Below are 12391 nucleotides of genomic sequence, written 5' to 3'. Positions count from 1 at the left end.
AGTAGCGTGAACAGAAGACAGGGGTCACCCACTGTCTCCACTTATCTTGTACCATATGGTCAAGGACATGTCCCATGGGGATAATATAGAGCTATAACACAGATATAATATAGGTTCCTAAATGAATACATACAGAGAGAAATTAATTACATCTTCATTGAGCCATATTGGATTATTTTTGGGGCGTGTGTGTGTGTGTGTGTGTGTGTGTGTGTGTGTGTGTTTGTGTGTGTATGTACACATAATGGTGGGTGTTCATGTATGTGTGTGTGCGCTGGTGCAGGTTTGCATGTGTGCACGTGTGTGTGGAGGCCAGAGGTCAACCTTGAGTGCTCTCTGCCATAGGCTGTCCACTGTATTTGGAGAGCAGCTGGTTGTTTGCCTGGAGCCCAGCAGGCTGAGTTGGAGGCTGGGCCTGCCGGATCTGCGTGTCTCCACCTCCCCAACACAAGCATGTGCCACTGTGCTCCATCAAGCTCCACTCTTTTACGTCAGTCCTGGGGGTCAAAGTGAGGTCCTCACACTTGCACAGCAAACTCTTTACCAGCTCAGCCACCTTCCCAGCCCTGGGCCCTTTCTAGTGGCCCATCTGGATAATGAAAGGTTTGAAACTGGGGCCTTCCCTTCTCCATTAAATCTGTTCTCCCAAGAGACTTGGAGCAATGACATCTTATTCTGATGGCTCGGACTAGAGTCTAAAGACTTCTTGGTTCTGTCCCCTGTTAAATGCACAGCACCAAACCCAGCATTGCATTCATGATTTGGGCTGGGGTGACCTATGTTTTGTCTCAACATTTTAATATCACCTGGCTGAAGACCGCTAGGAGCATATTTGTAAGTAGATTAAGGTCCGGTTTACTAGTCTACACTGAAATTGGGAAGGATGCTCTAGGCGGAGTCAGGGGCATCTCAGAAAGAACCTGGACTGGGGGAGCTGCCTTAGTCTGTAAGGGCTTTCCCTGAAAGTCTGAGGACCTAAGTTTGGATTCCCAGCAAACACGGAAGAGTCCAAGTGTAGTGGTTTGCACCTGTAATCCCACACTAGGGAATAGAGGCAGGAGTTCCTGGGAGTTTGTGGGCCAGTCAGTCTAGTCACATTCATAAGGATTTGTTCAGTGATAGAGTCTATCTCAGAGACAAGGTGGGGAAGTGATAGAGGAAGACACTTGACACCAACGTCCAGCTTACACACACATGCACATATATACATGCACACACACACACACACACACACACACACACACACACACACACAAACACAAACACAAACACAGACAAGTCAAAGAGGAATAAAACAAGGAACCCGCTATAGGGTTTGGGGATGTCTTAGGAAGATCTAGGTTAGGTTCAATTGGGGAACAGCGACAAGTCAGTGATTAGAGAGCCCAATGAATCCCATTTATAGCAAGTGGAGACAGTGTCGAGCTTACTCTGTAATTGGTAGAGAAGAGCTGTCATTCATTTTAGCCAGAGAACAGACATGTTTATAGATGGCAAATGATCTTGTCTTTGCGATCTCAGAATAGTCTTGCCTAATGTTGATGTTTTATGAGGTTATTTAAGTCCCATAAGACATTGCAGGCCAGCCATGAGCATGGGGCCAGCTTGTTGAAATCTAAGAGCCAGGCCAGCCCCAAGATGTCAACAGCTGCTTTGATCTTTCACATGGGTGGTGCCCACTTCTGTAGTCAGAGGCAGTTGTCTTCATGTTGTATGTCCAGGTAAGAGTGGGGAGCTGTCCTCAATCACTCTGCCTCGGCCTTTGTTCCTCTGAGGGGTGCATCCTCATCTGACATCCCTTTGGGCCCTTGAGACAGTTGCCCTCAATCCTGTATGCTTGGTTAGCGGCAGTCGGCCCAGACCATGGAGAATAGACTACCCTGCCAACCCTCATCACTTCCCCGTCTTCTTCCCTTAGAAGAGATTGCTGTGTCTGAGGTTTGCAATTTCCTCCTTGACATTGACTGTGTTTACTGTTTCATGACTCATTTCCACAAAGTGTTTCGTGTTGAAGGGGCAGTTTTGGGGTGAACTCAGGCTGCCATCTTGACCTGGGAACAGCCAGAGGCCTTTCTGTGGATTGTTGTATCTTGTCTCATGGTGGCATGGTCAAACCATTTCCTATCATCAAGAAAGTCAGGAGTAGAACTGTTATTTATTTTCTAAGTATTCTCAAGGATGGCTTAGGTTGTGACAGATATTTTTGTCTCTTATATATATGTCAAGATTAAAAATGAAAAGCTGGGCATGGCTGTAAATGAATGTAGTTTCAGCCACTTAGGAGCCTGTGGCTGGAGAATGGCTTGGACTCAGGAATTTCAGGCCAATCTAGAAACATAGTAAGAGTCCATCGGGAGGGGGTGGTGGTGTGGGAGGAGTGAGGGGGGTGCCAGAGAAATTGTTTGGCTTTCTCAATAGTGTTTTACTATATTTTATCAAAGCACAGCAAGAACTTGATTCAGGAGTCATGAGCTTGAACCTTATTTAATCTCTTGATCTAGGGGTCAGAGCATGCTAGGGAGGCAGGGGGCCTTTTCTCTTTAGCTTTTGTGCCTCTGGTGACCAAACCATTCTTTTTTCCATGGGTTATGCCCTGAACCATGTTGAGAAGGCATAGCCCCAGAAGGATGTGTCTCTCCATGCTCTGTTGAAAAAGAGACTCTGTGGATGGAGGAAGTGTGCAGCGAGACTGTGTTCCCATGGAATTAATGAGACTCTGTGGATGGAGGAAGTGTGCAGCATGTCTGTGTTCCTATGAAATTTATGAGACTCTATGGATGGAGGAAGTGTGCAGCGAGACTGTGTTCCCATGGAATTTATGAGACTCTGTGGATGGAGGAAGTGTGCAGCATGTCTGTGTTCCTATGGTCCTTATGAGGCCACTGAAACAGGAGACCCGAAGACCAGGCGGCACTCACTGGGCTTGAGATTATTGCAGAGGAGGTAAAATCCTGAAAGTCAGGTTAGATTCTGCAACATGAGGAAGGACCTTGGGTACAGGATCCAGGAGGTCCCTCATTCATTCACTGTCAGTCCTACATTTTCTTGGACACAGAGACATATATGTAACTGCAGGGGTAATCTTTTATTGAACAGGGAGAGGAGGACATTCATGGAGAGTTGTGGGTGTGGCAAAAAGAAATTTAAAAGAAAGCCTTTGATTCTCCATGAGTCCTCCCAGGTAATCAGGGAAGATTCTGGGGATGCAGGGAGTAAGCTTTCCTGGGTGTCAGCGATGGGAATCAGATCACAGAACTTGTCACAGGACGGCGTGTGGACAGGGAGGGATGATGCTGAGGTCCAGGTGAAGGGTCCCCACTCGACACTGAGTAAGCCAAGAAGAAAGAACACAGAAACTCATTAAGCACTGCTTGGGTTGACTTCAGGACACAGAGCTATTCTATCATATAGAGAAGAAGGTGAAGAAACAGACCTTCCCATGTCTTCTAACTGATGGTACTTACCAGAATACAGGAATGAAAGGCATAGAATAAATGACTTTTTCCTCATTGACAACATATAAAAAATAAAAGGAAGTAATGAAAGATCTGAGGTTTGTTCCCACTGTCTTTGGCATAAGAAGCTCTGTTGTGGGATATTTGTACATTGTGTGAAGATATGTCACTGTGATTGGTTTAATAAAGAGATGAATGGTCAGTAACAAGACAGGAGATTTAGGTGAGACTACCAGGCAGAGAGAGAGAGATTCCTGGGAAGAAGAAGGGGCAGAGTCTCCAGCCAGAGGACATGGAGAGGAAACAGGAGGTGCAAGATGGAGAAGAAGTAATGCTATGTGAATGTAGATTTAATATAAATGAGTTAAATTAAGTTATAAGAGCTAGTTAGGAACAAGCCTAAGTTATAGGCCAAGATTTCATAATTAATAAGTCTCAATGTCATTATTTGGGAGCTGGCTGGTGGAACAGAGAAATATTTGCTACAAACCTCTGAAGAACTTTCAGTAAATTGAGGAATAATGATAAAAGCCTTGGCTACATTTAAAGACTTCCACACATTATCGGAGAGAAGGCTTGGAATAAGTGGGAAAGAGGACAGGTGAGGGAACCCAGTGTGCTCTCCAGACTGGAGAAGTACAGACCAGGCAGTTCCATTCCCAGGTAGGAAGACGTTCTTGCAGGAATGGGAGGGAGGCAGACCACAGACGCTGCCGAGCATCTATGTTCACATTCTTAGTGACACTGAATGCATTGCTGAGTCCTTTTTCCACCACCATACGGCAACTACGTAAAGCTCATGTCCTTGTTTTCTTGCTTAGTTGCTTGGGTCACTTACTTAGAAGCTCATGGTAGGACTAAATCACAAACCCAGATAATTTGAAGCTAAATTTCAAGCTCTCCTCAAAGGTTCCTTATCAAATTATATTTGTTGTAATTTTGAGCACAATATTAATGCTCCTGCAAGGGACTAGTCCCTGCCAACACACTCTTTGCTCTCACTGGAGATTACCTACCCAGAAGCTCAGGCCTTTCCTCCATCTCGGGCCTGGAGACAGCGATCTGCAGGGTGGGAACAAGAACATGTTCAGGTACCAGGTCCACTTTATTTCCCCAAGAGAAACCAGATGTTTCTCCAGCTGTGACACATGTCTGGTTGCCAATCCCTTGGGTTTTGCCCTTCAAGGATATAACATTCAGGAGGAGAAAAATAGATGAGTTCTGACTTACCAGCCTCAGTTAGGTCCAGTACGTTTTCCTCAACAATGCCATGCTTCTTGCATAGCTCCGCAAACTTTTCCTTGATTTTGGAACTCAAGTCTTGTTTCCGGCCTGTGGAAAATAATGGTGACAGTAATGACTGCATCTTGTGTATTGACCACATTCGCTGAGCTGAATGATGGGACCGGGCTCCTCCAGAAGGATGAGAAAATGATTGACAACGTGATTGACAGGCATGGATATGACCTGTCCTGGATTTGGCATCCATAGAATATCTTTCCTGGAGCACTGAGAGACTTCAGAGTCCTCCACCACTGAGCCTGAGCGATGCCAGAGGTGAGTGTCTGTCTTGAGGAGGTAAGAAAGAGGCAGTTCAGGGCCCGGCTGGAAAGACCATGTCAGAGCTATGGTTTCTTTCTTTTCCTTTTCCCAGCCCAAGATCAGTGTCTGTGTGAAAATACTCTACCATAGAGCTCCATCAGCTGGAACGTCTCCCCATTGTTGACATTTCTGAGATGAAATATAACATAACCATCATAGTCTGTATCAAGCATAGTAAACTTATTGTGCCCATCATCTGTGGAAGAAATGAAACACAGCTCAGAAAATCTTTGGTCCTCAGGAAACAATGGGATCATTTTACCTCTTCTCCCCCATATCTAAAAAATTAAAATTCATGTTGATAGGTGAAAATGTCTGAGGCTTTCCATCTGTCACTCTTTGGACTTCATGAAGTAACTTCTAGGAGAAGGACACTGATAGATCAACCTCTAGTGAACAGTTAGCCACAGCAGCAGCTCACCCTCTGCTATCCCCTTTGTGGCCTCTCTCCCTCCCTCAGCAGCTTCCAGTGACATGTCTCTGTCTTTCATAAGCTTGCTGTGTCAAATACCTGCTACTGTGTCCTATGCAATGTGCACGGGTGGCAGTCACTGGGGCAGAATCAGACAGATGGCAGGGGATGAGAAGCCATCTGGTTCCACCTGCCTGTTGCGGGATGCTAGCTATTAGATGCCCTGGCTGTGTTAGCTAAGTAAACAATGATCAGGAAGCAGCTGAGATTCTGAGGAGGGTTTGGATGTGGTTCAGCAGTAGAGAAGCTGACTAGTATGTACAAGGCCTGAGTATGTACAATGCGTGAGCACTTGAGAACACACACACACACACACACACACACACACACACACACGTGTGCACACACACACAATGAAGATATTAGGGTTTACTAAATTCCTTATGGATAGATATACAGACTCTTTCTGTACTTACATTCAACAAAATATTCACCATCCTTTTCTGTTTCATCACAAACTAAATACAGCCCGGTGCACACTCCGTTTATTCTGTAAAACAAGGTGAGCTGGTGCTTAAGGACATTGATAGGCTGGCTTTCTCAGCCTCTGATCCACCCTTATCTCCAGTTCTGATTCCATTTAACTTTCAAATATTTTTGTAAAATTAACAAAGGACTTTTATGTGTGTTGTTTCACTTACATCTGATACTTCAGCAATCACACTGGCCTATCATTTAAAGAAAGAATGACAATCACTTCGCGTCACTGTGACAATGTGACTTCTTCCCAGCGTCACTGCCCCTTGTGCAGATTATCAGCCAGATGTCCACCATGCATCAAATTAGTGCTTTGCAAATGTTTCCCGATGCGCCCCCCAAATCCATGGAGGAGAATTATTATTACCCACCTTTACTGCAGGAAAATGTGAGTTGAAGGGGTGGATATTTTTGGCTAACAACTAGTAAGAAAAATTTAATTCATGATCATTTATTCTTAAGCTGTGCTATACCGTCTCATTAATTATGGTTTCAGAAATGTCTCTGACCTTTACTTACCCACTCCCAGGGAATTTATTGCTGCCACCAACTTTTGTCTCTGACTTTTGAAAAAGCCCTGGTTATGAAATTTTGGTTTAGTGTCAGATGGGGGACTCTAGTTTTGGATACAGGCTCAGTGTGTGTGTGTGTGTGTGTGTGTGTGTGTGTGTGTGTGTGTGTGTGTGTGTACATATATATACATATACATGCTGTGAGGGGTGTGTGTTACTCTGTGTATATAGCTGTGTGTGTGAGTACACAAGTACATGCTCTGAGGAGCATATATATATAGGTATATATATATGTGCATTTAAACTCATACATATATACACAAATGTGTGTGTGTATACATGTACATGCTGTTGAGGTGCATATGCTTCTCTGTGTATATATACATTTTTCTGTGTGTGTGTGTGTGTGTGTGTGTGTGTGTGTGTGTGTGTGTGTGGAGAGAGAGAGAGAGAGAGAGAGAGAGAGAGAGAGAGAGAGAGAGAGACCATGCCAGGCGTCCATTTCCCCTTCTCAGCTAAGAACACCACACTTACTTAGTATGGAGTTTAAAAGCCAAGGAAGAGTTCTCAAAGACATGGATGTCCTCCACAAAAACTCTCATGCTGCCATCTTCTTCTATCATTTCTCTTTTGTCAGAGGCCAGGCCAACGGAATACCATTTCCCTCAATCTGTAATAGATAAGCAGGTCGTTAAGGCAGGAAGGGCAGGGACAGCACATGGACATGTTTCTACTCTAACCGTGGCCTATGGGCCAGGGCATGAGCAGCCACAGGATTAGATCTCACATCAGTCGGCATAATACTTAACCTCCTGTCTCTGTCTCTGTCTCTCTGTGGGCGTGAAGGACCCCAGGCATTGTTAGATATGGATAGCATACAAGTGGTCTCACTTCAGGGTCTGAAGCAGTCATTTGTCTAATAGATTGAGGATTTGCACCCCTCCCCTCCAAGGACCCACTTGACTTCAGAGTTCCCCGAAGCACCCCCGGAGTCAGAAGTGACTGTTCCCCACGAGTCTACCTTTTTTGGATTAAAGTTCTTTCCCATGGCACTAGTTTCTCCTTCTGCGTGGACACAGACTAGAGTCAGCTCCAAAGCCAGCAGCAGCAGCATCAACAGCAGCTTCATTTCGGTAGGGAACAGAATGGTCTCTTCGTCAGGACTGAGTCTTTCCCAGTGGGACTGCCCTCCGCTCCCCAACGCATTATATACTTTCTGAGTTCAGTGGATTTCTGTTTTTGTTTCTTTTTTTGGATCTTCTCCACCTTCCCTCACCCTCTGTAGTGTTTTCTCAATTACTGATGTGAGGCCATGGATTGCTCCTGCCCTTCTCAGACTTGGTAGTCTGATCTCCTATTGATTGATTTAGTAACCTTACGTTTCTCAAAACAAATTCTCAGAAAAACAGTGGATGCTCTAGAGAGCTGCCAATGGAACCTGCCCGATGGAACTTTGGATCTGGCGTGGAATCAGGAAGCCAATTCTGGGTGTTGGGGGGGGGGCGGGGATGGAGCTGAACTGGAAGGTCAAGTGTGTAGAGAATTTTTGCTCTGAGACTCGAGTGGAGTATGGAAGTAGATGTATTAATCATTTTTCTGAAAATATTTTTTTAATCTTACACTCATGAGTGTTTGTTTTGCATGTGTGTCTGTGTGCTAATGCCTGCCTGGTGCAGTCGAGGTCAGAAGATAAGGTAGTCCCTTTGAAACTGGTGTGTCTGTGTCACTTTCGGAGACAGAGCTTTCAGGTTCCCGCTCCCGAGCCAAAATTGCATTCGTCACCTAAAACCTGCTGTGAACTTTGTTACTGGGGAAGATACACACATACCGCAGCTTTTTGCCTCCATGTGGGAATCTCATGCAATTCACATGTGATACATTTTTAAGGGTCATGATTTAAAGACACACAATCACCATTGTGAAAAATATTATGAGCAAGACTTTGCATTTCATTTGTAGTATATAAATTTTTTATCTATCTTGTATGCTGAGGACCGAAACCAGGAGTCCTTCTTGCCTGCTGTGGAGGCACAGTTCAATACTCAATCTTACACACTGGTATGTCGTTATAAATATCAGCCTAACATTATTAGATGATATAGAGATATATTTTATGGAGACAGGGCGTGTTTCTCTGTGTGCTTTGTCCTTTCTAGAACTCACTCTTGTAGCTGCAAGGCTGGCCTCAAAACTTGGCACAGAGATTCACCTGTCTCTGCCTCCCAAGTTGCTGGGATTTAAAGGCGTTGCTACCACCTCCCGGCTAATTAATAAATTATTTTTTTAAAAATTTAAACGATTAATGTTAAGAAGAGGGTGCCCTCCCCGCAAAGGTACAGCTTGCACAGCCTGCCCCCACTGACCCCAAGTTCGCCAATGGTTTCTTCAGAGAGCCAATAACACCAGAATCAAAACTGCTAAAGTTAATATCCAAGTGGCATCAGCTTGTTCTTTACCTCACCTTTGGACTTCAACAGACTGGACATTTATAATCTCATCAATAAAGGAAAAACAGTATTTTCAAATTTCATGTTTGCGATAAGATCCAAAGCCCCCCAGAATTATGCCCCAAGATTCTCATTGCCTGTAAAAAGACCCCAAAGATTATGCGATTGGCAGAACATCCACACTTTTTTCAGTTTGAAAATATCATTTAAAATAAAAAATAAGTTCACACTATTCAACATGAAAATGTCACAGTTGTACACTCTCCAGTCACATCTAATTAATTCACATGTCCTATTTACCCTTGCATTCCCAATAATGACATTAAATACTAAGTTGGTTTCTGAGAGTGGTGCAAGGTGGTAACATAATAAACTCAAGAAAAGAAGCATGGTACTGTAAGATTCATTTGTCTTACTTTTCAACCTTAATGCAACACGGCTCCCTACTAATGGTTATGTCCTTTTATATTCACATTTGTACGCATAGTGGTGGATTAAGACTCACGTAGAGATCTAAGTTCACATATGGTTACAGAATCGTTTTGATCTAAGACAACGAGTCAGTCGTGTTTATCACTTTCATGCGTGTTATAAAACCCAAGACTGTCTGAACCACAATTGAGGCCTCTGTCCTTACTAACTCCACTACATCAGGTCAGGGTGTTTTTTAACATGAAGGCGAGGGGTAACAATGATTTATATAAGAGGAAGATTAAATTGGAACTGTCAGTGCTGTTCAGACCGGTTCTAGATTGTGCCATCTACCTTCTGGCTAAGCTGGACGTTGGAAAAGTCACTGCACATGGAATTCTTCCATACGTGAAACTGTGAGTCAGTCTTCCATATGGAGGGTTGCAGTCAAAGAATGGTTAAAATTGAAAGGGTGACTACAGTCCTCTCCTGGTCTACCATAGATTGGATGGTATTCATTATTATTTGATGAATATAAACTTGAGCTCAGCATGTCTATAAGCGAGCTTATCTCATGAGCTTCTCTGGGAAGTGAGTGTTTTCTCTTTCTCCTCTCTTTCTTGTTTGTTGTTTATGGTGTGTGTGCACTGGGTTGTGGTTGCATCATGGAGTGTGTATGCACGTGTCGTGTGTGTGCACATGGGTCGAAACAAACGAAAAATCACATGTTCATCAAGCACTGAGAGGCGAAGGCTGTCTGTGCACGATGTGGTTTCCTGTGTTGTACAATGGTCTGTGAATGCACTAGACAATGGACGAGCTGCTGTGTGTGCACATGGAGTGTGTTGTGCACAATATGCGAGGTTGTGTGTGCACATCTCGCGGGTGTTGTGCACATGGTGTGTGTGCACATTACATTCAGAAGAAGCAGCAGAGAGTTGTAGGCATGGGGTGTGTGCCTACTAGTGGTGTTGTGTTAGTAGCACACAGGCGACCTTGGTGCCCCTTAGGCTAGTATTAGATGGGAAAAGGCCTCCTGAGAGAGGTCAGCAAGGTCATCTCTCTACCCTTTTCCTCACCCTGTTTGCTTCCCTTACGATCCAGCGGCTTCTAGTCCACAAAATAAACCTATGGAAGGTGGACTGTTTTTCAGGCGTAGGCGGCTGGTGGGTCCTGGCTCAGCACAAGGTCCTCAGAAGATACTAACCCTGGTCTCTCCATTACATCCATGAACTCACCCTCGGCCATATTGGGTATAACAAAATGGTTCTGCCCAGGAGATGGACCATACGTGTTATAAATTCGTAGGTCCTGCGCGGCGCAACGCTTCTGATCTGAACGCTTCCTGGAACCCTTGCATACTCTAAGTAAGTACTACCCATCTGTGTGCCACTTCTATCCCAAGTGTCAGCGCTCACAGAAGCTGGTTCCTCTTATGATTGAGACATTACATGGCCTCGTGACATGATGACCCTCTGCTCCAGCCTGTTCTCAAAAATACCAGATAATGGATTGCGGAGGAGTTGAGAGGTGAGACACCAACAATCAAGAGGAGTCAGATAGCATAACCAGCCATACCAGCCCGTTTTTTTTACCCTACTGGAATTTCTGGAAACTAACTTAATAAAAGTAAATAAGGTTTAAATGACCTTGACCCCAGTCTCACTCTCAAACCATATGTTCATCTTATTTAACTTTGACATATCAGGGTGAAAATTGACTTAGCTCATTTCTCTCAGAAGAATGTGCAAAAGCATCAACTCAAGTCCATTAGTACTTTGTTCTCAAGGTTGTTCTCTCAGTGCTCTCAAAGAAGTGTAGCAAGGAACACACGTTTTTTTGGATTCAGCGATACCCAGAGGCAGGAATATATGTTCCGTACATTTGGCGTCGCCTCTAGAAGCCAGAAAGGTGACTACAGATAGTGCATAAAACAACCTGAGCTGCCGTTGGAGCAATCTGTTTTTGTATGAAAGATGAAGATGACACTAGGTCCCACTCAAAGTTATCTCATAAATCATGGGACTTGAGCTGTTGTCCTTGATCGTAGTCACAGTCCCAACCACTGGAAAACACTTGAAGGAAGGGGGGTGGGGGGGATGCATGGACCCATGAAGAGACCAGCACCTCACAGGAGAGAGTTCTGAGGCAAAGTACTGGGTAAGCTATGTCCTTTGACTGTTATGGCTACAGCACAACCACAAAGGCTTACCTGCTCAACCAAAGAGATACACTCAGTGGAGTAGTCTGGGTGGCTCCCAATGGGACGGAGCGTTGAGGGCTGTCCTATCCACTCGCCCCCAAGGCAGTGTTCCGCAAGTAGTGTTAACCCAGCAAACGGGAAGCCGAGCGGAGGTTCTCTTGACTCCTGGGACACACTGCCTCTTGAATAGCAACAAGGATAAACTTGGGTGAAGAATGGTTTGTTTTCTGGTATTATTCTCTTCAGAATACTTCTGTGGTCCATGCTGCTGCTGGAGGCCATGTTGGTGTCCATGATCCGTAATGCCACGCAGTGCTTTGTGATGTCCGTGGCCTCGTGCGGCCACTGGAGGGCCATGTTGACCATCTGTAGTTCTGTGCCGCTGCCGGCTACCATGCCAAGGAAGCGCCTTTGCTGTCCCACTACTGCAGACTCTTCACTGAGAACAGAGCGTTGACGGCTTATCTTGTGACAACAACCCCCTCAACAAAGAGAGCAAACAGTTCAGAAGGAAATACTGACAAGAGCCCTCAAAACAGTAATAAGAGATGCTGAGGTGCAGCTCTTGCCCAGTCGATGGCTTGTGGGTGGGTGTGGCCGGAAGGACTCACTTCTCTTTAAGGGGCCAGCCACTGTGGGTTTGACCATGGCTCCAGGAGTATATGGGCAACCAATTGGAGCTGTTTTGGGGTGGGGTGTGATTGGGGGAGGGTGGACCTGAGTGAAAATTGGAGAATGGTCTGAAGAAGCCATAGTAGATCAGTAGCACAAGTTTCCATACAAATAAATAATAAAAATATGATGTTGGGTTG

General features: G+C 44.9%; 1 protein-coding gene across 1 annotated transcript; it reads right to left on the bottom strand.

Moving 5' to 3' along the window:
• Positions 1-3064: 3064 nt before the first annotated feature.
• On the bottom strand, positions 3065-7860 carry LOC114682522 (major urinary protein 4-like). Its single transcript, XM_037202616.1, has 7 exons — positions 7535-7860; positions 7053-7184; positions 5946-6019; positions 5143-5253; positions 4686-4787; positions 4472-4517; positions 3065-3325 (listed from the first exon to the last, which is right to left on the bottom strand). The coding sequence occupies exons 1-6, from the start codon at positions 7645-7647 to the stop codon at positions 4480-4482; spliced, it is 570 nt and encodes a 189-aa protein (XP_037058511.1). The 5' UTR covers positions 7648-7860; the 3' UTR covers positions 3065-3325; positions 4472-4479.
• Positions 7861-12391: the final 4531 nt, after the last annotated feature.

The sequence above is a fragment of the Peromyscus leucopus genome, chromosome 2 (assembly GCF_004664715.2).
Source record: "Peromyscus leucopus breed LL Stock chromosome 2, UCI_PerLeu_2.1, whole genome shotgun sequence".
Taxonomy (NCBI): Eukaryota; Metazoa; Chordata; class Mammalia; order Rodentia; family Cricetidae; genus Peromyscus; species Peromyscus leucopus.
This window is presented reverse-complemented; position numbering and strand designations above follow the sequence as displayed.